This window comes from Frieseomelitta varia, unplaced genomic scaffold, assembly GCF_011392965.1.
Source record: "Frieseomelitta varia isolate USP_RPSP 00005682 unplaced genomic scaffold, Fvar_1.2 scaffold_700, whole genome shotgun sequence".
Lineage (NCBI taxonomy): Eukaryota > Metazoa > Arthropoda > Insecta > Hymenoptera > Apidae > Frieseomelitta > Frieseomelitta varia.
Window position 1 is genome coordinate 1 of NW_025110480.1, and position 12,401 is coordinate 12,401.

Genomic DNA, 12,401 nt, shown 5'->3' on the forward strand with positions numbered 1-12,401 from the left:
GTGTGTGTGTGTGTGTGTGTGTGTGTGTGTGTGTGTGTGTGTGTGTGTGTGTGTGTGTGTGTGTGTGTGTGTGTGTGTGTGCGCACGTGTATGTATGCATACGTATACCTCTCGTTAATTCTGAAATAATCCTGTTGATTCTGGTTTAATAAAAGTTTAAAATACATATTAATAAACATGTATACATATTAAAAAACATGTATAGACGTGTTTGTTTAAAATAAGATAAAAAAGATTCATTTTCAAATGATTGATTTATACATAAGCCGATCAAAATTTACAAATTTTCATTTAGTAATATTCTTGTAAATATCTTTAGGACTTGGTTGGTTGGTGATTAAATATGGTACTATAAATGTTACATTCATTCCAAACAACAAAAGATACACCTTCGTAAATTTTAAATAAATTGATAATATTTTTCTTAATTAAAAAATTTTACTATTTGGAAAAGAGAATATTTTTAACTTGTTGACTTTTTTTAATGGAATAGCCAAGTACGCAACAGAAAGTTATACAAAGAATTCGCTTGTCGCGTCTTTATTATTGACAAAATGATAATCAAATTTATATTAATGAGAAAAACATTCGCGTTATAAAAAGACCTTTATTATCGTCGGTTACAGTACTGTAGTATGTTCAAAAGTATTAATATGGACGAGGGGGTGGCCCACCGCGCATCATACCTGGAGGTGGACCTCTCATTCCAGGTGGTCCCATTGGTGGACCTCCACGTCCTATGGGTGGCATTCCTGGTGGCATTCCTATGATCAATTAGATTTCAAAGTTTTACAATAAAAAAACTTTTACGACAAAAATGAAACAATTTTTGAATTTAAGGGATTTGTTACGAGTTTTGTCTAATAATTTGAAAAACAAAAATCAAGATCTGTAAAATGTTACCCATCATGCCTGGTGGTGGACCCATCATTCCAGGTGGAGGACCCCCAACTGGCATACGTGGAGGACCACCTGGATGCATTTGTGGTGGGGCAGAAACTTGACCTCTACCTCCTGGTGTCATTATTTGTTGCGAAGGGCCTCCGACACCTCTAACGGGGCCTTGTAAACCAGCAGGCACTCCAGCGACGTTGGCAGGCATACCACGTCCCGCAGCACGACCCATACCAGGTCCAGGTGCTGCACCAGGAATTGGTACTCTAGGTAATCCTTCTTCTGGAGGTGGAGGACCTTCCACAGTCAGAGAAACGATATTCTCTCCTCTTAAGAGTACAAAACCCAATACCCGTTTATCTTCTCTTTCTGGTTGTTTCGTATTCTTTGGTTTGATCTTGCGAAATTCTTCACAATCACCGAGTATAAGATTCATATGTTTGTCAAAAGCTTTAAACGTGCCTATGAATGTCCTAGAGTCTTGCAAAATAATTCTGACTCTATAATTGATATGCTGTAGCATCTTATTGTTTTTACCTATTGTCTGAAAAGAAAATGTTTCGACATTTTGTAGTTGAACGTGTACTGAATGAATATTTATTTTTAAAAAAATATATAACAAATGTTGATTTAATTCGTAAGAGAAATGTGGTTACAAAATATAAAAAATTAAAATCGTACTTTCTCTCATTTAAAATTGAAATAATTTCATAATTTATAAAGAATCATTTATAAAAAAAATACATTGCCGGTTGTGAGAACCGTTATAAGGTTATGTTAGCGATATTTTTAAATACCGATTCATTTAAATACAAATATTTATGCACTGTTATATTTTACTTACCATTTTGACTATCTTTGCCAACACCAAACAAAATTATTAACAAGTTGATAGATTTTAGGTACTGTATAACTATATATACGGACAAAAAATGTTAGCTGATCGCGCCAAATAAAACTGTTTCTTCGACTGACATAACCTTCTTACTTCTTGTACGAACAGGCATTGTTGTGTGTTGTGTGTTAAAAACAATATATTGCATATATATTTTCATTCAATTAAAAACATCTTTACGACATTGTAAAACGTATTTAATAAAATGAAATCACGATTTAAAAGATAGATACATATGTATACTTATAATACGAGATTCTATAATAAAAAGCAATGTGACGTACAATAACGAAATAATATTTATTTGTTCAAGTGTTAAGTTTTCACGAATCGTCAATTATTAATATTTATTTTTTAAAAATATCATTCGTGTAGAATAAAATAAGTTTTAAATGCTATTTGTATGGTTTATATGTTTTAACTATTTATATGTTTATATATGTATACAATGTGAATTACACATATTATTGCAATATTGAAAACTTTAAAGCTTATAAATAACAGACGACTCAAATTTATTTTTGTAACGATATAACTTAAAATTAAACTAAAGTAAATTAACTAAAATTGAGAACAAAATATTTTGTTGGAAATTTAAAAGTAATATATTGTTTTTAAAGATGTTTATTCGAAAGATATTTATTATTCGTACAAAATAATTATTTCATCGAATTTCACATATTTTTATGTGAAATGTCTTTGTTATATTTAAGGAAAGAAGACGTAAATTTTCAACATATAAAAATTAGAAAATTCTAAATTTTACTCAATTTAGTATTTAAATTTGCTATAAAATTAATTCTTACAATTTACTAATTACATGTATAATCAAATCTGTCAACTTGTATTGAAATGTTTTTTCAATATTTGAGAAGGACATGTTTTTGACTTGTTACGTTTTATAACAATGATAATGTTCCACCGTAATAGCATGTTTGAAGAATCAATATTTACAATACAGTCGGATAATGTTTTTGATTGATTCAGCAAAAATTGATGGTTATGTTGCGAATCTCTATTACTTGGCTTGCAATTTTCTATATTCGTTTGATTTGTATCAATTGACTTTACAAAATTTTCAGAACTATGAAAGATTTTACGAACAGATTGGACAATGGGCCTTTTAACTTTATAAGTAGAACAATCTCGAAAATTATTCAAGTTCGTACGTTCCATTTGAGCCAAGGTATAAATTTTTTGATAATTTTTTAACTTATTACTGTCGAAAGAATATACATTTTTAAATTCTGAAACGATACAAAATTTGTTACTTCTGTAAAGATACTCAAAATTGGTTGTTACTACAAACCTTCTTTCTTTGAAAATGCTTCTTGAACAAAAGATTGCAATTTAAACGTTTCTCGTGCCTGATATATGTTATTTTTATTTAATCCTTTGAGAGAGATTTCTGAGAACACGAGACTTTTGTTTTCTGAAATATTTAAAGAAGAATCCTTTGGTGCTTTTTCATGTTCTCCCAAATCTGGATGTAAACCATTCGTAGTATTCGTCGAGTCGATTATTTTATTATGATAGTTGGATGATGTATCATTTTTATTTCTTTTGTTCGATACATTTTTATCAAAATGTAAACATTTATTAGAAATGTGTAAAGGTACCGTCGTATCAGAATCAAATCTGTCAGAGTAGTGTAATAATGATTGAATTTTTGATGTGGCTGAATATGTGGTATTTAATTTTGTTTGTGATTGTGGAACATTCCTGTGGGAATTATTTTTACTCTGAAGACTAATTTTGTCCTCTAAAGTGTTCTCCGATATTGAGAAGAGAACAAAAGGTACATGTTTTACAACAAGTTTCTCAACGACATAATCGCATCTTCTTTTAATATTATTATTTACAATGTTTTCCAAGGATTCTGTTGAACTAGCAGTTCTAAAGCAGCTTGAAAACAATTTGAAACATTTATTGTTAGTTTTACCACCGGAAAAAGAATTAATCTTGGATTGGAAACCGGAAACTGCGGTTTCGTGTGAACTAATAGCAATAGCAGTAGTTTGTAATTTGTCGCTCATTCCAAAATCGTGCAAAAGAAACAATTGTCCAAAGTATTTAAATATCAAGTCTAGAAATATATCTATTGTTATTCACAATGCATTAAGGTTAGTTTTTATAATTCGGTTTACTTCGTTCAACAACATTTGTAATTTAAAATTCTTCGTACACGTTCCTGAAGATATCGAAGAGTTATTACAATATACGCAGTTTTGTATCACAAATATTTGATCTAGCAAAGGATTAGCATGATATTGCGATCTATTAAAATTTTCTGATAAAATTTCTAAATTACCATTAATATTTTATGCTTACACGATCGTAAATTTGCATTTGAAACTTAACGTTAATTTTTGTAATTGTAACTGTTTATTAAAATTACTACTACGATTCTTTCTAAACACATATAAATGCATTCAAGCTTAATTTTTGATTATGAAAATTGTTGTAATTTGCTTCTATGTAAATTTACTGTTAACTCTATTGAAATTTAACTATTAACGATAAATTTTAATTGGACTTGATTTAAAATGTCAAATAATTCTCGATGTTTGGTTGATAGATAGATGGCGCACTCATGACGTTTCTAGAATGTTTAATACTTCCATTTATATAATATTGCTTTGTAAATAAAATTGAATGTCGGGGTGCTTTCACATTTTCAAGCGTGATAAAATTACTAATAAAGATAGTTTTATAACAATTAAGAATGGCGACAATAAAAGTAAATCCATCAACTTCGCCTTCTGTTGAATTAAGTTCGTACCGCGATCAACATTTTAAGGTTAGTTTCGCGATATGTTGCATTAATTTGTTATGGTGGTGAACTTTGCCGGTATGTTTCGTAGGTTATTCCAAAAGAACAAATGTATATACTGGATCTTAAACCATTTGTTTCTGTTTTATTTCAAAATTTATTGCATTCTGCATATGTGTAATTGCATATGTAACGGAGTATAGCAATAGTTTTTTTAATTTTCTGTTGATTCAGAATACTGATAAATTTATCCTCCCATTCTCTTCGACGATGACGATATAATGATATTAATTATAAAAATTACCAATAGCAAAAATTTCAAACTCGTTAGTATGAATTTCTTCTGTAATAATGTTTTAAATTTACAGGGTTCGAGAGCTGAACAGGATAGACTCTTGAGAAATTCTACGACTTTATACGTTGGAAATTTATCCTTTTATACTACGGAAGAACAAATATACGAATTATTTTCAAAATGTGGCGATATTAGAAGAATAATAATGGGATTGGATAAATATAAAAAGACACCTTGTGGTTTCTGTTTCGTCGAATATTATCAAAGGATTGATGCGGAAAACTGCATGAGATATATTAATGGCACACGCTTAGATGACAGAATCATTAGAACAGATTGGGACGCTGGTTTTATTGAAGGCAGGCAATATGGAAGGGGTAAAACTGGAGGACAAGTGTGTAGTTTTATTTTATTATTACGGAATTACGCTGCATTAAAATTTATCGATGTACTGAGTTATCTCGTATGACGGATCGTGTTGTTACAGGTAAGAGACGAATACAGATCGGACTTTGACAGTGGAAGAGGAGGCTATGGTAAAATAATACAACAAAAAGTAACTCCACTTTCAGATGGAGCTTTTGGACGTTAAAATTGTATGTATGTGACTTGAATCTTAAATTTTGTAAGTGTAAGAAACTTACTAATAATCGTGTTCGACGCGATTCAGATAAAAGATATCTGAAATAATAACTGTAACAATTGTACACTGACAGTAAATAAGGACAGTATATAAGTATAAAATATAAGTAAAAATTATTTTTGAATACTCGTACATAAGTGATTTACCAGTAATTTTGTTTTTATTTGAATTTTTTTTTTTTTTTTATTAGATGACAATGAAGAATGAATGTATTGGTAAGAAATATTTCGCGAATATGTCATTCTAATTTTATTCAAAAGACTGTTTAATAAATAATATAGATGAAATAAAGTCCTTTTAAAGTAATAGTATCTGCGTTTTATGACGCAGATTATACACTTAATTGTGTATAATCGACATTACAAAAAATACGAATTATTTGCTGTTTAAAATTATCTGTAATCAGTTTATTAAATCTTTTAAGAACATGGCAAAACTATAGAGTCTTTGGAACGGTGTATATTTTTAGACATTAAAATTATTAATATAATTATTAATTGATATTTTCTATTAATTAGTTATAAATATTATTTTATAGTCCAATCTTCAAAATGAACAACAAAGTTTACTCGATGGTTTTTTCAGTACCGCTCGAATTGCCTCTGTGAAAACTTCTTCCAAGTTTTCACGTTTCAGAGCAGAACATTCAACGTATTTATAAGCTTTTATTTTTTTTTTCATTCTTTTGCATTCTTTGAAAGTAATTGTATCCGCGTTTTCTTGATTTCTAAGATCTCCTTTAGTACCTATTAATATAACACAAAAGAAAGTTTTAACTTTCATTTAGTTTTAACTCTACGATATCAGGAGTTGATATTTTTGCTTGTGCAACAAAAAATTTATTCTCTTAATTGTCAAAAGTTTCGTACGATATGGAAATTGTTAGAAAGTATAAAATTATGAATTATCCTTTCAAATAAATTAGTAATAAATACTTACCAACAAGTACTATGGGTGTATTTGGACAATAATATTTAATTTCTGGATGCCACTTGTTTGCAATATTCTCGTAAGAAGTGCGAGAATTCACTGAAAAGCAGATCAAGAAGCAATCAGTCTGAAAATAAAATTAAATGATAATTCAAACGTAAACTGAAAATTGTACTAGTATATGAATAATTAATATGTAAATTAATAATTAGATGAATAACAAGAAATTAATCGATAGACTTATTCACATTTGGATAAGATAAAGGTCTGATTCGCTCATAGTCTTCTTGACCAGCAGTATCCCATAAAGTCATGTCATATTCTTGTCCATCTACGTAAATGGTGCCTCCGTAATTATCGAAGCTAAGAACAGATTGTAAATATCACTTTTTGTTTTGGAATTTATAAGTATAGAATCAATTTTTAATATTTTTATAAAATCATTTTTCTTTTAGATTTAAAAACTTTGGTACTTACACAGTAGGTACATATTCCGAGGGGAATTCATTTGTTGTATACGTAATAAGCATACATGTTTTGCCTACAGTACCATCTCCGATAGTTGTGACTTTGATCGGCCTATGCCTGGAGATTGTATTTTTATTTTCTAAAAAATAAGAATATAATTTTATTTATATATACTTACGTCAATGATTATAATTCGATCGTAGAAATATTTATTTCACTCCGTTCGATATTCGATTGCATTTTTCATATGTTGCAATTTTGCAAATTGTACGTACGTAAAAATTTATCAAATTAAATATAAAAAGAATAATTTTCATCATGTCAGGAATATTAGAAGACAAAAATTTAAAAACTCAGAATGCTACAAGTTTGTAATTTTGACAATGTTTTTGTTGGAAAGGTAATCAACACGTGTGTGGCGAACATACATACATACATACATACATACATACATACATACATACATACATACATACATACATACATACATACATACATACATACATACATACATACATACGTACGTACGTACGTACGTACGTACGTACGTACGTACGTACGTACGTACGTATATTAAGGCTGGCGTTACTGTATTGCATATTAATTGGAATCAAAAGGTGACACATTTCTATCGTTTTAACGTAATAATCAATTAATTTAACTAATTTAACTCAAAATTGACTATAATAACAATTATATTTTTCATCATTTTTGTTTATCATATCAAATGTGTATTGTATTACAAAATTCACCAAGTTCCATTATCTCTGTAAATTATAAATAATTGTATGATACGTGATAAAATATTTATATATATTTACTAATTATTTAGTTTCGTATTACATTTTTTATCATCGGACAAAATGTTCGTCTTTATATAAGTAAAAATCGCAAAATATAAATGAAGTGATAATATGTTGATTCTTCTTTTAAAATTGATGGAATTTATTATCTTTTGTATATTATCTGACTGTCAAGTATCTGTATGTGTAGTTTGTTCTCTATAAGTCTACCTACAAGGTATCTGGATATAAGACGTCTGAATCATATATGCTGTGTTCGTGCGTTCGTCGAAGTGCATGCCTTTGCTGCTATATACATATCTTGAATCATCAATGTCATTCCTTTTCTTTCCGTTCTATACATCTCATCATAATTCTTTCTCTTCTTTTAGTTACTTATTATTATTATTATTGTTATTGTTATCATTGTAATATTTTAAGTTTCAAGTTGTTCAATTCAAAATTATTTTAAACAATTTTTAATATATTTTAATAAATTTTTCAAATAATGTTAAACAATGATTATCGTATGACAAATAATCTGTTTTGATTGAGTTTATGTTTTTTGTTTAGGGTTAGGAAATGTTTTAAGAAATGTAAAATTGAACGAATAATTGTGAATAATTTCCTTTCCAATAATTATTGCAAGTAAATAATATTTGATGTTGCTTAAATTAAATTTTGTTCGATGTGAAAAAATCGCTCTTTATTTAAATAACGTGTATTTATATTTACCCTTATTGTTATTGCACATGGCGTATACAAAAATATGTAAATTCAATCCCTGTTAGTCTACTAGTCTACTTGTTGTCAGCTTCCCGCTCAATTTAGGGCCGCCTTTATCAGTAGCCAACGTTGCAAGTTATCTTTTGTCATCCGGTCAATTCCATTATCCGCTATATTATTTAGCTGTAGAAAAACGAAAGAGATTGATAGCTCCGTGATAATTCATATCAATAAGGCTCAATGATATGCGTACATTGATCTGAGATGCGTTCCCTGAGAGAGCACGTAATTGCAATTAAACGTTCTCTTTTCTGTAATTCATAGCTTTTTAAGTAATGATCTTTTAAAGATTAATAAGATTTACTTTGCATCGATTTCGAAATTCGTATTTTTCTGTATTTTTTTTTCTCCTTTTTTTAATTGATAGTTTCTTTTAAGAAGAATCAATCAATTTCAGCCATTAGATACATTAATATTGTTGCTTGTTATATTTGATTAACTCGATTGATAACCTATTTATTGTTTAATAAAGTACAAAAAATAAAAGTAGCGAGGAAATTTCTAATTTCTAATTTTTAGCGAATTTAAAGGAAATAATTATAAGCTCGTTGACGTTTTGAGAATTTGAGTGATTTTAATCAGTGTTGCTATCAATGCGGTTGAAATGGTAACCACAAAAAATACTTTCCGTCTGATTCACTGCAACACGATGGTGTACGAAATGATAGAATCACCTGTTTCCTAATTCGTGAAATCACTCGACCTTTGAGAAACGAAATCGTCACACTTTCCTTTCCTATTTTATAATTTACTTATACCGCGTAAATACGATGTATGTACCATACATACACGTGGTAGTAAGTTTAGTAAATCTCAAAAGCCAATTCACAAATAATACACAATTACATATGTACTTGCAACTAGTCGACAATGCACTGAATTTTGAAATTGCTACAACACGTTAGAAATATGTTGTTCCAACGTTAAATTATTGCCAATTATTTGAATGATAAAAACAATAAACTTTTATTGACTTGATTGACGTGTAGAATGTGAAAGAAGGACAGAGAAGGACAGGTCGATGAAATATGAGAAAATTACAGTAGAGATAAAAAGGTGGGTAGTACGCGTAGGTAGATCGAGGGTGTGCTTTTAACACACGTCGCAACGCATCAAATAATTCCATGTATCTAAGTACTTACATACATGTATGTACAACCACGCTCTTCCTTCCGCAATTCAAGTTGCCATTAATTTTGGCAACCAAGTAACATCGGTCGGGCAAAATTCTATTCGGTGTTCGATGTTCGATAACATCGACAACACAAGTAAGAAGTAAACAGCGCGTAAGTCATGTACGAAAACATATGCGAGTACCGAAGTTCTTTTTACATAAGAATTTTCAAATAGAAATTGCGCGTGCTATAGGCAAAGAAATACTTTTGTATTTTTCTATTGAAATCAAACGACAAATGTGTGTGTGTGTGTGTGTGTGTGTGTGTGTGTCTAATAGAATAAAATAAAATAAATATTCAAATAATTTTCCAATGTTAAATAAAATTTTAAGTTTACCGTAGGTAATAACGCACGATTTTACTATGGAATCGGAATTGCCTTCTTTGCCTTTTCGCTTCAATAAAATACGTTTCAAAGATTCCCCGATATGTATTGTTTACCTTTCTCTCGCGCAATGAGGTAAGACTTTTATGTAAATAGGTTGTAGGCACGCAAATAAAGTGAGTAGTGATGACATAACAGGTGTTGGACCTTCAAGAGCACGTAATTAAAAGCTGCAAAACATGGCTTTTTACATGACTCGGACGACATTCTAATTATGACGTTCATATATCTTTGCATTTATTTTTATAAACTTTACGATTCCGACCAAAGATATACGTATCCGCGTTTATCCAGAAAATATTCTCTCTTGTTTAACGTTTCTTTGCACTTGCACTGCAATTGAATTGAGAAACTTGGTTGTTATTTTCAAATTAAGTTTTTAAGAGTCTAATATTAATTTGAAAAATCTGTTAATTTCGAAATCGAATGAAAAACACATCATTTAACAATCGATGCCTTGATATTAATTTGTCATGTACATACATAAGCACATATGTATGCGAGTTAGTATTCGCGTCGTATTTGGGGTTCGTATTTTTTAATTTCAAATTCTCTGTTTGAGAAACTCTTGAGAAGAACTCGAGTGAATTCAAACAATTCACCAACTAATAGTTTCGAATTCTTTGTAAATATTTCGAAAAAAAAAGATACTACAGAGTCAAGCCCACTAATGTGTGTGCGCGTTTTGTGTGTGTATGGTGCGTGTGTGTCTTACTCTTGCAATTAAAAATCAAATACCGCTCGAATATACATGTATAATGAGGATAATTAAATTATATAGATCGATGATATATAGATCCATTCGCTGTTTATCTTGTATAATCTTGTAGAAAATTTTTGAAAAATTCAGTGACACGGTGACGCCTTCGTCACCTGGTGACGATTGAGTTGCCACAACTTGCAACAAGTTCAATTCGTCGATTCAACATTATACAATAGAAACAGGTGTGATGAGTAGATTTCCCAAAACTATGAAATGACATGATTTGGTCATTGGATTCAGATTTGTGAATATACAAGTATCAAATCTGATCCCATCAACCATCCGTCGTTACTTGACAGAAATTTCATACGTATAAAAAGATCCTTTCTTTCTAGAAAAACTTTCGCTACGAAAAACGGCTTGAAAAATATTTTACATTTAATAACACGGTTCTCCAATATATGATAGAAATAGCAATGGCGAATGCGTCGTCGATTTTTCATATGTCGTTGATAAGGAGCGATAATGTTATCAATCCCGTGATCAAATGTGTGATCACAAGTCTACGTAGCTAATTCCTATTACACGGTTACCCATATCGAACAAAGATCAGATTCACCAAATTCTCAAGAAATTATATTGAGCCAAAATAATTCTTATCAATTTTTTTCATCTTCCACTCTTACTTTAAATTTAAAATATCTGGATCATTGTGCAATTCATATAATATAATAACGTAAATTTAACGAGGGTTTTAAATATTAAAAATAGCCCTCTTAAATTAACATTTTCAATTTTTCATATTAAAACTGTAATTCGCTATAAATTTTATTTGTTTACTAATCTTTTGTTTATTTCATTGCTATTATTGTATTACTGTATTGTACGTTCGTTGAACAAATAGGCATTTGCACTTAATCTTTTAAATTGAATTTGTATTAATTCTTCATTCTACGTATGAACTTTTATATTACGTATTGTATAATATATTGACACAAGTACACTAATTTATAGAAATAATTTAAACAAATTAAAGTTAAGAAAATGAAACAAGATACGTTGTTCGAGTTTAAGAATCGAATTATAAAAAAATTAATATCTGAAATATTTGAGCAATTCTCTTATTCCGATTGGATGTAGTAACAGTCTCGAAGCATATTTACGTACGTTCAGGCAATTGAACGTGGGTATAGGTTTTAACAAGTTTAAATCGAACTGAGATCGAAACATCGGTGTTTACAGGAAACTTTCTTTCAGCTTTCAGCATCTTTGCTTAAAAGTACGCGCTTTCCGTTCAAAGTCTCCCTCGGAAACATTACCGGACAATATTTTTCTAAATATCTTTTACTAAAAGAATTTCTTTCGTTGCTATTAAATCGTCCGAGTAAACGTCGGTGTGTGGTGGAAGTACGATCAGTGACTCACCTCGAATTAGAAAGATTTTGATAAAAACTGTGGTTGACCAACGTTGAGTAGGTACATATTTCTTTTTGACAATTGAAACTGACAGTTATCGTTCGAACGGTTCTTGATAATACTGAAACCGACTGCAATTCTCTAAAACGCGAGTCCAGAACGAGTGTGACAGAAATGCTGGTGCTAAGTGGTTGACGCGACGACTACTCGGCGACTACGAAACATCGTCAACGCGGTTTACATTTACGAGTAAACG

The 12,401-nt window shown here is 30.0% G+C and overlaps 4 protein-coding genes across 8 annotated transcripts; 1 reads left to right on the plus strand and 3 right to left on the minus strand.

Annotated features, from left to right (window-relative positions):
* Positions 1-587: 587 nt before the first annotated feature.
* Positions 588-1,878, minus strand: LOC122535340 (small nuclear ribonucleoprotein-associated protein B). Its single transcript, XM_043666806.1, has 3 exons — positions 1,739-1,878; positions 904-1,438; positions 588-764 (listed from the first exon to the last, which is right to left on the minus strand). Exons 1-3 carry the CDS (start codon positions 1,739-1,741, stop codon positions 649-651), a joined length of 654 nt encoding a protein of 217 aa, XP_043522741.1. The 5' UTR covers positions 1,742-1,878; the 3' UTR covers positions 588-648.
* A 694-nt stretch (positions 1,879-2,572) lies between these two features.
* Positions 2,573-4,373, minus strand: LOC122535339. The gene is made up of 2 exons (XM_043666805.1): positions 3,099-4,373; positions 2,573-3,036 (listed from the first exon to the last, which is right to left on the minus strand). Exons 1-2 carry the CDS (start codon positions 3,823-3,825, stop codon positions 2,627-2,629), a joined length of 1,137 nt encoding a protein of 378 aa, XP_043522740.1. The 5' UTR covers positions 3,826-4,373; the 3' UTR covers positions 2,573-2,626.
* Positions 4,374-4,396: 23 nt separating this feature from the next.
* On the plus strand, positions 4,397-7,617 carry LOC122535342 (nuclear cap-binding protein subunit 2). Of its 2 annotated transcripts, XM_043666813.1 has the most exons (5): positions 4,397-4,589; positions 4,931-5,251; positions 5,345-5,457; positions 7,299-7,330; positions 7,467-7,617. In XM_043666813.1, the coding sequence occupies exons 1-3, from the start codon at positions 4,515-4,517 to the stop codon at positions 5,447-5,449; spliced, it is 501 nt and encodes a 166-aa protein (XP_043522748.1). In that variant the 5' UTR covers positions 4,397-4,514; the 3' UTR covers positions 5,450-5,457; positions 7,299-7,330; positions 7,467-7,617. The 2 variants fall into 2 exon arrangements, with proteins under 2 accessions (XP_043522748.1, XP_043522747.1); XM_043666812.1 differs by lacking the exons at positions 7,299-7,330; positions 7,467-7,617 and having other exon boundaries at positions 4,398-4,589; positions 5,345-5,626.
* On the minus strand, positions 5,892-12,387 carry LOC122535341 (ras-like GTP-binding protein RhoL). 4 transcript variants are annotated; one of them, XM_043666809.1, is made up of 6 exons: positions 12,155-12,386; positions 8,416-8,589; positions 6,908-7,037; positions 6,679-6,793; positions 6,440-6,557; positions 5,892-6,246 (listed from the first exon to the last, which is right to left on the minus strand). In XM_043666809.1, the coding sequence occupies exons 2-6, from the start codon at positions 8,432-8,434 to the stop codon at positions 6,047-6,049; spliced, it is 582 nt and encodes a 193-aa protein (XP_043522744.1). In that variant the 5' UTR covers positions 8,435-8,589; positions 12,155-12,386; the 3' UTR covers positions 5,892-6,046. The 4 variants fall into 4 exon arrangements, with proteins under 4 accessions (XP_043522744.1, XP_043522745.1, XP_043522746.1 ...); XM_043666810.1 differs by lacking the exon at positions 12,155-12,386 and adding an exon at positions 8,660-8,679; XM_043666811.1 differs by lacking the exon at positions 8,416-8,589 and having other exon boundaries at positions 12,155-12,387.
* Between the last annotated feature and the right edge of the window lie 14 nt (positions 12,388-12,401).

What these genes read in the sequence shown, in the direction of transcription:
- LOC122535340 (XM_043666806.1), bottom strand. An exon ending in TCCACCACCAGGCATGATGG is followed by an intron (nt 765 to 903) that starts GTAACATTTTAC and finishes AATTGATCATAG; the next exon opens with GAATGCCACCAGGAATGCCA.
- LOC122535339 (XM_043666805.1), bottom strand. Translation starts at nt 3,825, where the DNA reads ATGAGCGACAAATTACAAACTACTGCTATTGCTATTAGTTCACACGAA. An exon ending in AGCATTTTCAAAGAAAGAAG is followed by an intron (nt 3,037 to 3,098) that starts GTTTGTAGTAAC and finishes GTATCGTTTCAG; the next exon opens with AATTTAAAAATGTATATTCT.
- LOC122535342 (XM_043666813.1), top strand. Translation starts at nt 4,515, where the DNA reads ATGGCGACAATAAAAGTAAATCCATCAACTTCGCCTTCTGTTGAATTA. An exon ending in ACCGCGATCAACATTTTAAG is followed by an intron (nt 4,590 to 4,930) that starts GTTAGTTTCGCG and finishes TTAAATTTACAG; the next exon opens with GGTTCGAGAGCTGAACAGGA. An exon ending in GGGGTAAAACTGGAGGACAA is followed by an intron (nt 5,252 to 5,344) that starts GTGTGTAGTTTT and finishes GTGTTGTTACAG; the next exon opens with GTAAGAGACGAATACAGATC.
- LOC122535341 (XM_043666807.1), bottom strand. Translation starts at nt 7,524, where the DNA reads ATGTGTCACCTTTTGATTCCAATTAATATGCAATACAGTAACGCCAGC. An exon ending in TAACGCCAGCCTTAATATAC is followed by an intron (nt 7,038 to 7,466) that starts GTACGTACGTAC and finishes CTTATTTTTTAG; the next exon opens with AAAATAAAAATACAATCTCC. An exon ending in TCGGAATATGTACCTACTGT is followed by an intron (nt 6,794 to 6,907) that starts GTAAGTACCAAA and finishes ATCTGTTCTTAG; the next exon opens with CTTCGATAATTACGGAGGCA.